This window comes from Coenobita brevimanus, chromosome 51 (assembly GCF_032717465.1).
Source record: "Coenobita brevimanus isolate Jiangsu-jjx chromosome 51, ASM3271746v2, whole genome shotgun sequence".
Taxonomy (NCBI): domain Eukaryota; kingdom Metazoa; phylum Arthropoda; class Malacostraca; order Decapoda; family Coenobitidae; genus Coenobita; species Coenobita brevimanus.
Window position 1 is genome coordinate 3,489,407 of NC_137004.1, and position 17,500 is coordinate 3,506,906.

The 17,500-nt window shown below is 40.3% G+C and overlaps 1 protein-coding gene across 2 annotated transcripts in view; it reads right to left on the minus strand.

The window, feature by feature from the left end:
• The window catches only part of LOC145400244 (uncharacterized), a 538,777-nt gene that overhangs the window by 345,877 nt on the left and 175,400 nt on the right, over positions 1–17,500 (minus strand). For both annotated transcript variants that reach the window (XM_080272757.1, XM_080272756.1), the window contains one exon: positions 15,045–15,142. In XM_080272757.1, coding sequence (XP_080128883.1) covers positions 15,045–15,142 — 98 coding nt within the window. The remainder of the gene's footprint in view (positions 1–15,044; positions 15,143–17,500) is intronic.

Here is a 17,500-nt window from a genome sequence, read left to right on the forward strand (position 1 = left end):
GACTAATATTGTATTCAGGTGTTAATGTATTGTTACAACTAAGCATTAAAGATGGAGAGATGGCAGTTTTAGGCCAAGTTAAAGTAAAAACATTATAGTAAATTAAATTATCTAGTATTAGCCTAAAAAATAATCGTAAGTGTATCAGTATGAGAAAAAAGATTGCGTAAGTGAGTTTTGGAAGCCCTTGACTGCTACTTTAATTTCTCTTAGTTAAGCAAAGTTTTTTGTGTCAGCCTGAAAAAAAAAAAAAATCCTCAAATGTTCCGACCCCAGGAAAATTGGTGGTTAAAAATTGTTTAAAAATTAGGGGAGTTAAAAATTGTGTAAAAAAAATAGGGGTTCAAAATTGTGTAAAAATTAGGGATGTTAAAAATTGTGCAAAAATTAGGGGAGTTAAAAATTGTGCAAAAAATAGGGGAGTAAAAAATTGTGTAAAAATTAGGGGTTAAAAATTGTGTAAAAATAGGGTTTAAAAATTGTTTTAAAATTAGGGAAGTTAAAAATCGTGTAAAAATTAGGGGAGTAAAAAATTGTGTATAAATTAGGGGTTAAAAATTTCGGAAAAAATTGGGTTCAAAATTGTTTAAAAATTAGGGAAGTTATAAATTATGCAAAAAATAGGGGTTCAAAATTGTTTAAAAATTAGGGAAGTTGAAAAATGTGTAAAAATTAGGGGAAAAATAGTGAAAAAAATAAGATACTTAAAAACTGTATAAAAATTAAGGGAGTTAAATATTGTGTCAGAATTAAGGGATTTGAAAATTGCCAAAAGATTAGGAGAGTTAAAAATTGTGTAAATATTATGGGAGTTAGACTGTATGTTAAAATTAGGGGAGTTAGAATTGTGTAAATATTATGGGAGTTAAAACTGTAAAAATTAGAGAAATTGAAAACTGTGTATCGTCGTCGTATTCCCAGGTAAGCGTGGTAAGGAGGTGACTAATTAGACAGGTGTAATTAGCTTGTTAGGTGGACGACTGTGATTATGTCATTAGGAGACATTTACATACCACTGGATTAGGGTCGTCTGTGTGGGTGTAGGTGAGCTCATGTACATAGGTTAGGTTAGGTTAAGGTAGGGTTGGGTAGGGTAGGGTAGGTTAGGTTAGGTTAGGGTAGGGTAGGGTAGGTTAGGTTAGTTTAAATTAGGTTAGATTGGGATAGCATACTGTTTACTTTCAACAGGATTACGTCAGAGTTAGAGAGGTTCACGTTGATTATGGCTGGTTGGATGGATTCTAGTTGCTTTACGTTAGATTAGGTCCGTTGGATTGGATTTGAGTGGCTTCATGTTAGATTAGGTATGTTAGGTTTGGTCTGGGTGACTTACGTTAGATTAGGTCTGTTAGATTTGGTCCAGGAGGCTTCATATTAAACTAGACGCGCCTCTTCTAACCGTACAAAAATTCCTAACCCCTTTCAGCCCAGATCAGGTCTTTGTCTAGTCAGACTGGAGGATCGATTTTTGACTAGGTACCAAGGAGACTCATTCGCACCTCATTTCTAGGGCTCATCGAATTTTCATGCACCCACGTCTTAGTATTTTAGTGGTGAAAGTGGCCCGGTTCCGTCAAATGAAAACACTTGGCTTTACCCTATCCATTTTATCGCTATCTGGGAAGACTGAGAAAGATTGTGTTTTTTGTGCCAAGGCTGTGTGGGCGAGGTAAGGGGAGACTAATGTGATTGTCCCCAGCGCCCCCCGTGTGTGTGTGTGTGTGTGTGTACCTCACTTTACCTGGTGCTTTAACTTTTGTCTCTCTCTCTCTCTCTCTCTCTCTCTCTCACACACACACACACACACACACACACACACACACACACACACACACACACACACACAAACACACACACACACACACACACACACACACCACTCTCTAGATTCCTCCCATTCTGCTCACTCAGGCTCCCTAGAGGCGTTAGCAGACGAGGGGGGGAGGAAGGGGAGAGGAAAAAGAGGGGAGAGGGAAGAGAGGGGAGGGGGACAGTGAGGGAGGGAAGGGGAGGGGAGATGGAGGGGAGGGAAAGGCAGGCGGTAATCAGTCACTTGTCTCATTCCGCTGGTGTGTGTGTGTGTGTGTGTGTGTGTGTGTGTGTGTGTGTGTGTGTGTGTGTTGTCCAGCTAATGTGCCGCCAGTGTGAAAGTGTGTTTCTCTGTTCTGTCTCCATCTCTCTCTCTCTCTCTCTCTCTCTCTCTCTCTCTCTCTCTCTCTCTCTCTCGGGGGTACAGAATTACCATCGAATGGACATGGAAACAGAAGAAAGTTACCCCCTCCCCCCACCACCCATCACGCCTCGGGGAAATGCTGGTGGGTCACAGTGGACGGCATTCCCCTACCACGCCACTCCCACGCCACTCCCACGCCACTAACACCCCTCCACAATGCACGTCCCCAACGCTTCACAAGAAAAGGCTGCTATAACTGTGGCGAGTTTAACCACCATCAAACAACTTGCCGCTTTGATCATAAAGTGCAGTGTTCTAGCTGCCATAGATAAGGTCACAAAGGCAGACTGTGTGACTTCTATGGTGCGTAGGAGAATAGCAATGGAGACACAGCTGATTGTACTGTATGTCACCTAAAAATGGATAATCTCGGTATAGAACACAGAAATGCTCAGTCTCTTCAGTTTAACTTTGATGAAATAAAGCTCATGATCGAAGAGAGAGACATCGATATACTTTGTGTTAGTGAGACGTGGTTGCATTCTCACATTTCAGATGCGTACGTACATTTACCTAACTACAAAATTTATCGTAATGGTAGTGGACGCGGCGCGGGTGTCTGTATATACATTAAGCAACATTTAACCTCCAAACTGATAGCTCCCAAAATCTGTAAACAAACAGAGTGGAAGATATCTGGATCTCTGTACAATGCAGAAAATTACCCACAATCATTGAAAGATGTATTTGCAGACACCCGAAGGCTCCTTATGATTCCTTTGATTATATTAACGAGGTGCTAAGATCTGCTTTAATTCTCAAGAAAGCTATGGTTGTCTTAGAGGACCTAAATGACAATCTCCTCCCTTATAATGGCAAATTATCCCATATAATGTCCAGTAATAAACGGACACAAGCAGTTAGTAAGTCTACATGAATCACTCCTACCTCTGCTGCTCTTCTTGATATAATTATTACTAATAGTCCTAAGAAAATAACTCATAGCAATGTTGTCCCACACATCATAGGTGATCGCCCGATAACTTTAACCGCAAATATAAGTAAGCCTAAACGTCCAGCTACTATTAAAACCTTCCGTGACCTGAAAACCTATAGCAATGACGTACTGTGTTCCCACCTACTAAATGAAACAAATTTCTTAAATACTATTCTGGATATTGACAATGTAAATGAACAGGTTGATATGTTAACCTCAGTCCTCATCAGAAGTTTGGACAAATGTGCCCCCCTTGTTACCAGAGAAATAAAACGTCCTCCTGCCCCTTGGATTACTGATGAAATTCGAGAAATAATCAGAACCCGGGATCACACACGGAACCAATTAAAACTGAATAGGTCCAACATGTCACTAAAGGAAAGTTACAGGGATTTAAAGAAAAGAGCCAAATCACTTATTAATCAAGCCAAAAACCAATATTATCACAAAGAAGTCTCAAACTCAAGAGGTAATACTTCTGCAACATGGAAAATAGTCCAAGATATAATACCCAACAATAAAAACTCCAACAACAGCTTTTTTGATGATCCACGAAGTAAAGCTGAAGAATTTAATAAAAGTTTTTCGCAGACGTTGGTAAAAGAACATTAGAAAATACCCCGGTCTCCTTGCAAGCCAGTAACACCATAAATCCTGCATCTGAAAGACTTGTCACTGGTAATGGCGCACGCAGCATGACACAATTCCGACCAGAAACTGTTGATATTAACACTGTAATATTAACAATTAAACATTTACACAATACTAAATCTTATGGCTTAGACAATATTTCACTTCGTTTTATTAAGGATTCCCTCTTCATAATCGCATTTTATTTAGCCCATGTAATAAATTCTTCAGTTGTTACGGGCTTATTCCCTAATGCATGGAAGAATGCTATAGTCACGCCTTTATATAAAAATGGGGACACTCAGGTCGTGAATAATTACCGACCAATTTCACTGCTACCTGTTTTTTCTAAAATTATTGAAAAAAATCGTCTCATCTCAACTAATAACATTTCTTGAGTTAAACAAACTTCTCTCACAAACCCAGCATAGTTTCCGTGCTAGGCTATCCACAAATACAGCACTCACAGTTATCACTGATAATATCCACCATAACATGGATAATAAACACATATCACTTTTAACCCTCTGTGATCTATCAAAAGCTTTCGATAGTGTCAGCCATTCCATTCTTCTCAATAAACTCAGTAAAGTCAGTGTCGATAACTTCTGGTTTGACAGCTGCCTTAATAACAGAACACAGTCTGTTCGCATCCAAAACACCAGATCCTCCAAATCAAATGTCACTTGTGGGGTACCCCAAGGCTCAGTTCTTGGCCCTATACGTTTCAATATATATATGAACGATCTCTCAGAAAATCTTAACGACTGTATTTTAGTGCAATATGCTGATGACACTCAGTTTCTTCACAGTGACAAACTAGATTCTCTCCAGGATATATTGAACAAAGCAGAGGAAACCTTGAATATAGCCAGGGAATATTTTCTTTAACACGGTCTTTTAAACACCACTAAAACGCAGTGTATCTTTTAGGGACCAGGCCAATGATCTCACTAATACCACCTAACACTACTGTTCGATTTGGAGACACAGCAGTTCAACCCGGCACATATGTAAAAAACATACGTATATATATGGATTGATACATGACCTTTGATAAGCACGTAAATGAACTTAGCAAAAAAGTAATGGCCATATTAATGTATATTAATAGGATAAAAGATAGATTTGACAAAGACACTCGATAAATCATAGTGCAGGCAGTGACCCTGAGTATCCTGAACTACGGCAGTGTAATATGAGGCACTGCAGGGAAATCTCAACATTCACGTGTGCAGAAACTACAAACTGTTGCTGCTTAAGTTGTCGATGGAAAAGCAAGGAAGTTGACCATGTCACTCCATTTTTAAAAAGAATTGAAATGGCTGACCACTCAAAACAAGATAAAGTTTGACACAGCTGTCACTCTCTTCAAATATCTAGCTAATCACTACCCTGACTATCTCCTTTCTTTCCATCGGTACACAATATGACACAAAGTATTACTAGACAAAAAAATAATAATACCCTCTTCAGGCACAAAATGATCCACAGGTTTACATGGCGAGTGATGAGAAGGGTGGATGGTGAACTGCATGAAAGGAAGGCAATGAATGATTATGTGTGTGTGGATGAAAGGATGCGAAGATGTGTAATGAATGCAACATTATATACAGTAGAGGTTGGAGGAGTGGACTTTCTAATCAAGGTCCAAGTAAAATGGAGAAATAGAAGAAGGGAAGGACGGGAGGAAGGAGTAGATGTAAGGAGAGTGGAAAGGTTACAAGAGGATGAGATAAAGGCAGAATATAAGAGAGAAATGGAGGAACGATTGGGTAAATATGTTGGAGCAGATGGGGGACGTGGCAGGTATGTGCAAGATATTCACAGAGGAAATATGTGCAGCATGTGAGGTGGTGTGTGGGGTGAAGAGAAGACGAAAGGGGGTGCAAGGAACAGCATGGTGGAATGAAGAGGTGAGACAGGCTGTTGCACAAAAGAAAAAAGCATATAATGAATGGATGAGAAATAGGGCGTGGAAGAAGTTGAGAGGCGGAAGAGAGAATTATATATTGAAAGGAAGAGAGAGGTGAAAAGATTAGTAAGAGAAAGAAGAGAGTGGATGAGGAATTTGGAAGGAATCTGAGTGTCAGGTGGAGGGAATGTAAGAAAATGTTCTGGAAAGAGGTAAAGAGAGTCAGACAGGGTGGCAGTGAAGTTAGTAGGGGAGTGAAAGATAAAAATGGTAGATTACTAGTTGAGAAGGGAGAAAAAGTGAGCAGATGGAGAGAACACTTTAATGAATTGTTGAACATAGAGAATGAGAGTAATACGAGTTTAAGTGGCTGAGGAATGGCTGGGAGAAGGATGGAGGTGAGAAGACAGGTAAAAATCAGTAGGATGGAAGTTGTGGACGCAATGAAGAATGTCAAAATGGGGAAAGCCCCAGGTTGATGGAGTGTGTGGTGAAATGCTGAAGCATGGGGGAGAGATAGTAGTAGAATGGATGTGGAAGATGTGCAGATCGGCCTGGGAGGAAGGTAAAGTCCCGGATGATTGGAAGTCAGGTATAATTATTCCCTTGTACAAAGGGAAAGGGGAAAGAGAAATGTGTGGTAATCATAGGGGCATTTGTCTTCTCAGTGTAATAGGAAAAGTGTATGGTAGGATACTTATTGACAGAGTTAGGGAAATAACAGAGGAATTAGTTGGAGAAGAACAGGGAGGCTTTAGGAAGGGGAGAGGTTGTGTAGATCAGATATTCATTCTTAGATCTTTAGTGGAAAAGTGTCTAGAGAAGGGAAAGAAGTTTGTATGCGGCCTTCATGGATTTGGAGAAAGCATATGACAGGGTGGATAGACAAGGATTGTGGAAAGTATTAAGAATATATGGAGTAGATGGGAAGTTGCTGAATGCTGTGAAGAGTATGTATGAGGGTGCTAAGGCTGCAGTGCGTGTGGATAGTGACCTGAGTGAGTTTATCTTTTTGAAGGTTGGGTTGAAACAGGGATGTGTCATGTCTCCATGGTTGTTCAATCTGTACATGGATGGGGTTATAAAAGAGATACAAGGTAGGGCAGTGGATGTTGGAGTGGCCCTAATGAGAAAGGGCAGTGTTTGGAAACTCCCTGTACTGTTGTTTGCAGATGATACTGTGTTGTTTAGTGACGACGAAGGGGAGGTGCAAGGCTTGGTGGATGAGTTTGGGAGAGTGTGTAAGAATCGAATTTAAAGGTGAATGAAGGGAAGGGTAAAGTTATGGTCTTCGAGAGAGGTGAAGCCAGTGAATGTACAGTGACATTGGATGATGAGAAAATGGAAAATGTGAGTACGTTTAAGTACTTGGGTAGTGTGATGAGTAAGGTTGGAAGTTTGGAGGGTGAAGTGCTTGAAAGGGTACAACAAGAAGGAAGGGTTGCTGGTTCCTTGAAAGCAGTGATAAAAAACATGGAAGTGAGCAAAGAAGTGAAAAAGTTACTACGTGACAGTATTCTGAAACAAACTCTGACGTATGGAAGTGAAGCTTGGACGTTGTTGGAGGGACACAAGTCAAGAGTGCGAGCAGTGGAAAGGAGTTGAAAGGAGCCTGTGGAGTCACATGGAGAGACAGACTGACAAATGAGGAGATGAAAGAGCATTGTGGTGTGGATGTGGATGTGATAAGAAGCATTAGGAGAAACACAGTGAGGTGGTTTGGCCATGTGGAGAGGATGGAGAGTGAGAGACTGACGAGGAGAGTATATATGAGTGAGGTGGAGGGGGAGAGAGGGAGGGGAAGCCCAAGGATGAGATGGAGGGATGGAGTGGAGAGGTATATGAGAGAGGTGGGTGTGAATTGGGAGCAGGGCAGTGAAATGGCGGGGAACAGGGTGACGTGGAGGTGATTCGTTTGTGGACCCCGTATAAAGGATTAAGGCGTCTGGCAATAGATAGACAGACGTTCCTAAGGGTAATACCGACTCAGGTGCAAGATCTTTAGCAGTAATTGGGCCAAAGATATGGAACCATCTCCCAGAAATTGTCAAGGAATCACGTAGTTTAAACACTTAAAATTTTACTTAACAGTCACTTACTAAACACCCGTCAATAATCTTACTGTATAATGCTAAACAATAATAAACTAGTAAAGTATGATGTAAAATATGATGTAATAATTCACAAACACAACAATTTGAAATAGAAAATGTAATGACATTTAGTATATTGATAATTGTACAGTTATATACCTTTGTCTTATACTCCCTAACACTTATATCTACAGGGTATAATCTTCACGTCTACATTTTGTACTATTATTGTATACATAACTTCTATTGTTATATGAATAGCCACGGTTTGTGGAAATAAACTTTATTATTATTATTATTATTATTAAAATTATTATTATTGTTTTTATTATTATTGTTATCTCTCTCTCTCTCTCTCTCTCTCTCTCTCTCTCTCTCGTCTGTATCTAACTTTATGTATCTGTGTGTAAAGATAATATACGTATATAGCTCCTCCAAAAGTATATCAGATTCACTGAAAGCGTTCTTGTTTTTGTTGTTGTTGTTGTTATTAGTCAACCTCTTTTTCTCTGGCCAAGCATACCCATCAATCGCAGGCAAACAATCGCGCTTTAGGGTTGTCCCGTACAGTGAACCGATGATCCGTTGCGGTTAAGAGCCCTTCACCACAGCGAGGCGAGGGGAATAGTGTGGAGGTTTGGTTCGCGTCTCTCCACCCAGTTAACAGGGGCACCATTGCAGGCTCCACTTCACCACGTAAATTGACTACATGGTTACCACCCAGCGTTGTAAATGGTTTTCAGGGGTACAGGAAACCATTTGGCTTGTCACTCGGTGTAGAGCCACTTGTAGTGAGAATAATAATAATAATAAACAGTGACAGGAAGAACAGGGAGAAGTAGGAAGAGAAAGGGCAGACAGAGGTAGATTGAGGAAAGGAAGGGAAGAAGTAGGCAGCACAACATGAACTGAGTGAATGATGATTGCCACTTCCCACCACTAAAAGCGCTGTAAACGCTGTTAACGTGGCCTAAGTTATGACGACGGCAGCGATGTCAGGAGCCAGATGGAAATGCCCGGGCCAATTAGCAAACTTGTGGACGTGAGCCTCCTTCCCGCCAGTAAAGCAGAGATAAGGAGGCAAGTTGGAAGCTGGCATAGTCTTCAAGGACCGCCCTACCCTTGCACGTCACTGATTAGCCCTCTGAGTGATGGTCTGACTGGGGCTATTTTGGGTGTTGGTGTCTTTTGTGTTAATGCCTGTACTGTTGTTAATTTTTTTTGGTTAGATAAATATAGATAGAGATACATAAATAGAGACAGGCAGACGGACATACGGTAGATAGATAAATACAGATAGATGGATATAGGTATAGATATAGATTGTTACGTAGGACTAATTGTTTTGCAGTTTGTTTGTTGTTGTTGATTTGCTTTTCTCTTTTATTTCTTTTTCTCTTTTCTTTTCCTTTTTTTTTAAGCAAACTTGTGAACTTGAGCCTCATTGTGTAAGTACAAAGGCTGGCACAGGGAAAATGAACCGATTAGGTCAGCAAGGTCAAGGGGTCAAAGGTCAAGGTCATATGAGGTCGAATTAGTTTAGCCTTGTGGGCGTGCGTCCGTAACACTGTTGTGGGTGTGATATCTCCTGACCCGTTGATGGATTGCCACCAAACTTTAGTCAGTGATGCAGTATGAGGAGACAATGAACTGATAAGGTCAGCAAGGTCAAGGGGTCAAAGGTCAAAGTCATATGAGGTCGACTTAGTTTATCCTTGTGGGCTCGATATCTCCTGTACTTCTCCATGGATTTCGACAAAACTTTTGTCAGTGATACAGTATGTAGGGACGATGAACTGATTAGGTCAGCAAGTGTCAAGGGGTCAAAGGTCAAGGTCATGAGGGTGTGAGCTCTATATCGCCTGCACCCCTCGACGGATTCCGACCAAACTTTTGTTAGTGATACATTGTGAAGGGACGATGAACTGATTAAGTCAGCAAGGTCAAGGGGTCAAAGGTCAGGGTCATATGTGGTCGACATAGTTTATTGTTAGGCTCATTTTCAACCCACAATGAACCCTGTCATAGAGGTTGCATGGAGGTATACCGAGTGACGCTTGGCGTCGATCGCTCGGGGCCTGAGCTCTCGCCGTTTCATTTTTATAAAGACTTCGGAGTGGAGAAGTTAGATTTGGCCTTGATACGTTCTTTGGCCTTGATACGTTCTTTGGCCTTGATACATTCTTTGGCCTTGATAAACCCTTTGGCCTTGATAAACCTTTTGGTCTAGATATACCCTTTGGCCTTGATAAACCCTTTGGCCTTGATAAACCCTTCGGCCTTGATAAATCCTTTAGCTTTGATAAAACCTTTGGCCTTGATAAACCATCCTGCCTTGATAAACCATTAGACCTTGATAAACCCCCCTATAGTACGACAGGCCTTCAGAATCGTCAAGTAGCAGAAAGAATATGCTGATAAGAACGTCGAGAGGTTAGATAAAACACTGATAAGACCCCCTGACCACAAGAGCCCTTATCTAAGTTCAGTAAAATCGTCCGGCAGCTCCAAACGAAATTAAAAAAAAAGATCCCAAGTCAATAGATACAAGAAGTAAAATTCATTAGGACTGGAATCTCCCTCCATATTTATAAAGGAAGGTAATCGGAAGTACAGGATAAATAATTCCCCCGTAAAAGGTGACATTTATTTATTTATGTATTTTTTGTATTTTGACGCTAATGTTCACAGTGGTTTAGTTTTGGAGGGGTTGGTGGTTATATGAGTGAAAATCCTGCTGTAAACTATACCCCTTATTCGTAGGTGGAGGCGACTATCATCCACTCATTCGATATACTGCTGACTACATCCTTAGGCGATCCTACACTGACATATACTGTAAGCCTAATGGTTTCCCGTTGCCCAGGAAGCCATTAGTAACGCTGGTGATTATCTATGAAGCCATATATCGGGGTGATGTGGAGCCAGTTGTGGTGCCCCGTAAATGAGTAGAGAAATGCAAATGTGGCGTCCATCAAGGAACCAAATCTCCACACTCTTGGCTAGGCGCTGTCTACCGCAAAGGAGCATCTGTTCACTGCATGCGGTTGATGGGTTTGATAGATAGATAAAATAGATAGATAGACAGATTGATAGGTAAACAGATAGAGAAATGACTACTCCATACTTTAATTATTTTCCTCTATCCCCCGACTCATCGTTAAAAGGCCACTCCATCCCTTCGTTAAATCATATATGACCCTCAAAATTTCCACGCCTTTATTCTGAACGTGCCGTAAAAAGGGGAAATATATTTTATTTTGGCGGAGAGGCACATTTCCGTGGCTAATGTAGTTTTCCCAGTTTATACGCCAACGCTAATTTTGTTTTTCAGAGTTGTCATAGAATTTGGCGAGTTGTTTTTGTCTGATGGTAGTCCGCATTTTTTTTTGGGGGGGTAAAAAAAAAAAATTGTTTTTGGTGATTTGTTTTTTTCATTTTCTTTTTTTCCATTATTAGTTTTTCCTTTTCGTTTTTTCTTTTTTTTTGTAAATAAGTTTCCTTTTTGGTGATTAGTGTTTTTTTTTTTCTTTCATTTCCATTTTTAGTTTTTCCTTTTGGTTTTTCTTTTCTTTTTTAGGTGAATATGTGTTGTTTTATGGAAAGATTTTTTTGTAGGTAAATTGCTGTTGATTAGTTTTCCCTTTTCTTTTTCTTTTTTCTTTCTTTTGAGGGGTGAATGTGTTGTTTTGATGTCAAGGAATTTTCTTTGTGGATGAATTTGTTTTGTTTGATGTTAGGTGTTTTTGTCGATTTTTTTGTCAGATTTTTTTTTTGACGAGAAATTTGCTTTTTTAGTTTTTTTTTTTTCGTCGATAATTTTGTTTTCGATGCATTTTACTTTTTTTGGGCGTTAGTTTTTTTTTATCTGAATCTTATTATAAGCCTTTGTGGTGAATATTATGGACTTTACACATACCCTTTAAGTAAAACCCTATCCAATTTTTCTTCCAAAATTGTTAATATTTTTTTTCTGCTTGCCTTTTTTTTTTTTTTTTTTTTTTACCTCCTGGGAACAAAATTAAATGATGGATTAATAAAAGTACGCGTTGCTTCTAAAATACTTCAGGTTTAATCAAATGTGGAGATTCTCTGGCTCCTATGACTCACTCTCAGCTGAATAAAAGCGTCTGGTGTTTGTTGTAACAGAAGAACTGTAGGGAAAAAATCAGCACTTGTCTTTTCTGCAAAAAACACATCACATTTACGAGAATCAACTTTGTCTTTCCTGCAAAAAACACATCACATTTACGAGAATCAAATTTGTCTTTCCTGCAAAAAACACATCGCGTTTACGAGAATCAACCTTGTCTGTCCTGCAAAAAACACATCGCATATACGAGAATCAGAATAGTAAGTTTGTGAATGATAACAGTCACCCAAAGGCGGAGAAAATCGTCTTTTTTTTGGGGGGGTGAGGGGGGCGCTACATTACTTATTTTTCCTATCTAAAGCGAGACGATTTTGTGTAGCTGCATAAGATTTATTTGGATTATGCCATTAGAACTACGCCGATTGAGATGGCTTGGGTATGTTGAGAGCATGGATGATGACAACTGGGTGCGGAAAGTGAGAAGTGTGCACGTCAGGGGTAGGGTTGCGAGAGGCAGAAAGAAAGTTCTGGGACGAAGTCATATAGTGTGACCTCAGGGATATGGGATTGAATAGGAAGGCTGCCAGAGATGGAGCAGCGTGGGAATTCACAATTAGGTGATTAAGACCGAGTCACGCTGTATCAACGAAATGATACAATTCTCGCACACTGGTCCACAGATGTGGATAACGTCAGACTGTTTTATCCACAAAAGTGAAATCCTAGCAGGCGAAGTAAAAATAACAGTAATAATAATAACAATTATAATAATAAAATAAATGAGGGGAGATGTCGATGGTGTAAAATGAGACATGATTTAAAAAAAAAAAAAAATGCTAATCGAGGCGAGTGGGCGTATGATGTCGGACCATAGTTAGGGGAAATTACCGGATACCCCTGTAATAATAATTATTGGCTATTATTTTCTTGTTTATATATACAAATAATTTTAAGAAATAGTCATAACCTTTTAGTAACGCTTTATTACAGAGTTCTCGTGTCTAGCAATTATTATTTGTGCCAGAACAACGAAAATAATACAAGTTAAATAATGCTGAACCAAATGGCATGATGTTAGGATGGGAATTAACGGGATAACTTCTCTTAATTTTCCAACATCCTGTGACTTTTACAACCCTAATTATTTCTTGTGCAGACAGGTCATGTTTGTGTTTGCCCACCCACTCCTCAGCCATCAACTCACCTACATTTACACACATCTGATAAAACTTAAACAGATTAAATATAGACTTTAACTTACAGAAATGGCAATGATGACAAGATGGCAGTCGCGCAAACGCAAGTCCTGTCCCGTTACTCTGGTATTTGTGTGTGTGTTGCGATTCCCATTACTATTACCGTAACGGAGTAATCCCATGCACAGTTCGCGATAAGTGTAACATTGATAGCATTTATTTTTTTATGTAAACACCGGGAAACTTGATCCGCAATCACGCTTGCCTCGACGTACCCTCTGTTTAAATCCATTCAGTTCCCTTTTACTCCATATCTGAATGACTTTAATTTTTCATTCATAACTATTTAGCGTCATTCAATTTCGTCTCTGTAATTCACAAAACCTGTTGCTGTGTGTGTTTCATGGTTATGTTCATAGATGCCGTAGAACGATGTGTGTGTGTGTGTGTGTGTGTGTGTGTGTGTTTCATCGAACGGCGCTGCCAGGTGCATGACTTTCAGGGACATGTTATTAACCCGTTTTATATGGTGGCGTATTTTGCATTTAATTAACGCCAACTTCAACTAATCCTAAGCTTAGAATAAATGATTAGGTGGATGTGAAGTGCTTTCCTTGAATACAAGGCCTGGGGGGGCGAGGTTTACGATGGAAGAGATATGAGGAAGGATAGGACTGAGTTTATTGGTGTTGTGATGATAAGTATATTGAGATGGTTTGGGCATGTGGAGGGGTTAGGGATGACAATTCTGTGTAGAAAGTGAGAGATGTGAAGGCTGGGGATAGGGTTGCAAGAAGTAGACCGAAAAAGACCTGGGACGAGGTCACAGAGTGTGACCTCAGGGATAAGACCGAATAGGGAGGCTGCCAGAGATCGAACAGCATGGAGAGGCGCTGTTAGGTGACCAAGGCCGACGCATACAAGCATTTTGGAGCCTTTATAAACGAAAAAAAGAGTAAGGTTATAATATAGCACTGATTAACCCCATTATCAAACACCACAGTGTCCTATGACCATGTGGACGAGCCTTTAGATGTATTGTATGGCGGGGGTGTTTCTTCTCCTTCTTCTCAGTATATAATCACTTCTTTGGCTGACCTTAAACCCTCCCAGCAAGTTTGATCCAGATCTAATAAAAACTACTGTATGAGTTGAAGGACCATCACGTTGATCTTGTTTTGTGACTTTTACCTCTGACCGATTCTTCTTAAAATCACATCGCCTCACACCTTGCTAACCCTACGCCCTTCCACCAAGTATGGTTAAAATCGGAGGAAGACAAAAAAATGACCTATTCCCATCCCATGTACTAACACGCGTCTCGACCAATATCTACCACGTACCAAACACACTGGAGATTGAAACCCCTTTATGAAGAATCCAAGGTGATCGGTCATGCCATTTTAAAGATATGACGATCGAAGAATGAAGAAGACAGACGAAAAAGAGCTCGGGGTTTTAGCACATTCTCCTTTATGTTTGGGAATTAGAAAGAATTTTGTGTTAAGGGTAATGATGTGTAGTGGTCATCCATTAAAATTGTGTCCATCCCTTAATAAAGTGTCCATCCCTTAATAAAGTGTTCATCCCTTAATAAAGTGTCCATCCCATAATACTTAAATCTAATATTACTTATTTAGGCACGTCAGTTCTCCTGTTGTTTACTTCTGAGTTGTCAAACCTTTTAGCATAGTTTTGAGAAGGAAAGAGAGAGAGAGAGAGAGAGAGAATGTTTGACTTAGAGTTGGAATTAGAGTTTGAGAGATAGAGTTATTGATGAGGTAGGCTGACGGGTTGCCATATGGAATGTGATAAGAGAGAGAAAAACCTGAAAGCGTTAGAGATAGAGTTTGAGAGTTAGAATTAGAGGTAGACTTTAAAAGTTAGAGTTAGAGAGAAATTTAAAGTTAGAGTTAGAGTGTGAGTTAGAGATAGAGTTAGCTTTACCTTGTTATTGATGCGGTAGGCTGATGGGTTGCCATGAGGGTGGCGGGTCCTGAGGAAGTCCTTGAGCTGGTCAATCACTACCTCTTCCCCGCTCACATCTGCAACAACAGCAACAAGAACAGTAAGAACACGTGCAACAACAACAACAGCAAGAACAAGAATAACAAGAACAGTAAAGACACTTACAACAACAGTAACAACAAAGCAGCAATAACAACAACAGTAAAGACACGGACAGCTTAAGTATGACACGGAGATACGCAGTTACGCACTTACAGGGTTTGGCGACTTTCGTAGCTCCGGGACTGAGAGAGAGAGAGAGAGAGAGTACAAGAAGAAACAAGAAGCAGTGCCAAGGCACAGCAAACCCGTCCCAGGCAGTCATTTTAGTGCTGACGTATAAACACAACAGGATATCTAGTCAGTGATGTCACATATCAAATTTGGGATAAATCGAGTGAAAACTGATGATTTTATGCCCATTTGAAATTTTAGGCCCGACCCACCTGACATTGATCCCCCTGCAGTTAACTGGGGGGTCACCCCTCTGATGTAATGCGGCATGTTATGGGATGCAGATTTGAAAGATGCACCTTAGGTTTTGGTTTCATTTCGATATGACGAATTTGAAAGGAGTTATGGCGATTTTTTTTTTTTAATACATTTTTTTTGGGCCCACAACCTGGGCCTCGGCCCATTTTGACCCAAAATTTAATCAGGTGATCAGGTCATAGCACATCATCCCTGTAATTTTACTCGGAATCGCACCAGTAGTTTTCAAACAAACAGACAGACAGACAAACAGACAAACCGAGTGGAAACAATACCCGTCCCTAAGCCCCTCCGGGGCGGGGAGTGATAATACAGTATGATACTACATGAGAGATTTGTAACAAAGATATGAGAGAGAGAGAGAGAGAGAGAGAGGGGGGGGAGAGTTAAGTTTCTCCACATTCTCCTTATCATGAAATACACTTCCTCACCATTTACTCCTTCCACTGTCCCCTCATTCCTTCTGGCTTAACAGCCGCACAGTAGGCGGGAGAGGAGGCTTCTGAGCACCTTTTCTTTAGCGATTTATTTATTAGATTACACTTTAATTACATCGTTTTAATGCGACATAATTTGCATCAGTAACGTGGAAAAAAAAAATATTAAGGTGCATTTTTCAGAATAAATTGCAAAAGAAGAATTGTTGTGACATCTTCAAACCCACCTAAAATACGACCCTTAATCCTTTAATATGTTTAGGTGTTTTTTCGGTGGTTTGGGCTTTTTTTTTTTTTAAAAGCTGCATTTTACATGGTCGTTGTTCTTTTCTGATGTTTGAAGGTGTGTTTTTTTGTGTTTTTAAGGAGTTTTATTTATTTATTTATTTATTTATGCATTTATCCTCGTCCCTGCCAGTCCTCCCTCTACACCTACACCCACGTCGGTCTGTCAAGGGTCTGAGGTCCAGCAAATTTTCGGTCTCCCTCATGCGATACGAGAGACCCTTAACGTACCCTGAGGTGGAATTCTCGAACAACGATGGCCACTCATTTCGCAGATCCCATTTAGTTTTGCAGGAAGCACGAGAAGTAAGGAAAGCCTCTGTATCTTCTTTCCTCGTCCATCCTGCCCTAAAAAAAAACTGAATTACGACAGAGAACAAATCGTAAACACCTTCGAGAATACCGCACAAAGTCTAAGAAATTAATTGCTTTTAGTCTGTCTTCATTTCGTTGGGATTTCTCGTAATTTTGCCGCTTTTTTTCCGTGGCTCAGAGCAGATGCATCCTTTCCACAACACTTCTTCGTGACTAGGAGCCTAAGAGTGATAATACCGCCATCATTAGCCCTCTCATGGCCGGACAACTCTCGTATTCTTTCCCAGCTCACGCCAGACAAGAGTAACCCATCACATTCCTTCATAAAACTGGCCAACTATTCCACTGCGTCTGCGTCACAGTCTGGGCTTGTCCGTCACCTTCCTCCACAGAAATTGCCCTGCTATTCCACTGCGTCTGCGTCACACTTACGTCATATCCGTCACATTCCTCTCTAACACATCATAAAAGAGAATTACATATGGGCTGAGAAACATACCAGGCCTCTCTCAGGTTAGGAATATTAGCCAGCAGAGGAAAGTGAGAGGAAGGAGAGGTGAAAAATTGGGGAAACTTTTGCCCCACACTGTGCCGTAATAGAGAGAAGCACTACAAGTCAGAGAGAGAGAGAGAGAGAGAGAGAGAGAGAGAGGGGAGGGAGAGTTTTAATTGAGAGACAGAGACATAGAAATTAAAAGAGAATGGAAAGAAGTGAACGAGAGAGAGAGAGAGAGAGAGAGAGAGAGAGAGACGAGTACTGAGACAGAAAAACAAAGGAAATAAAAAAATATAAGAAAGAAATACGGGAGAGAGAGAGAGAGAGAGAGAGAGAGAACAGAGACAGAGGAAGGTAATGGAGTGGATGAA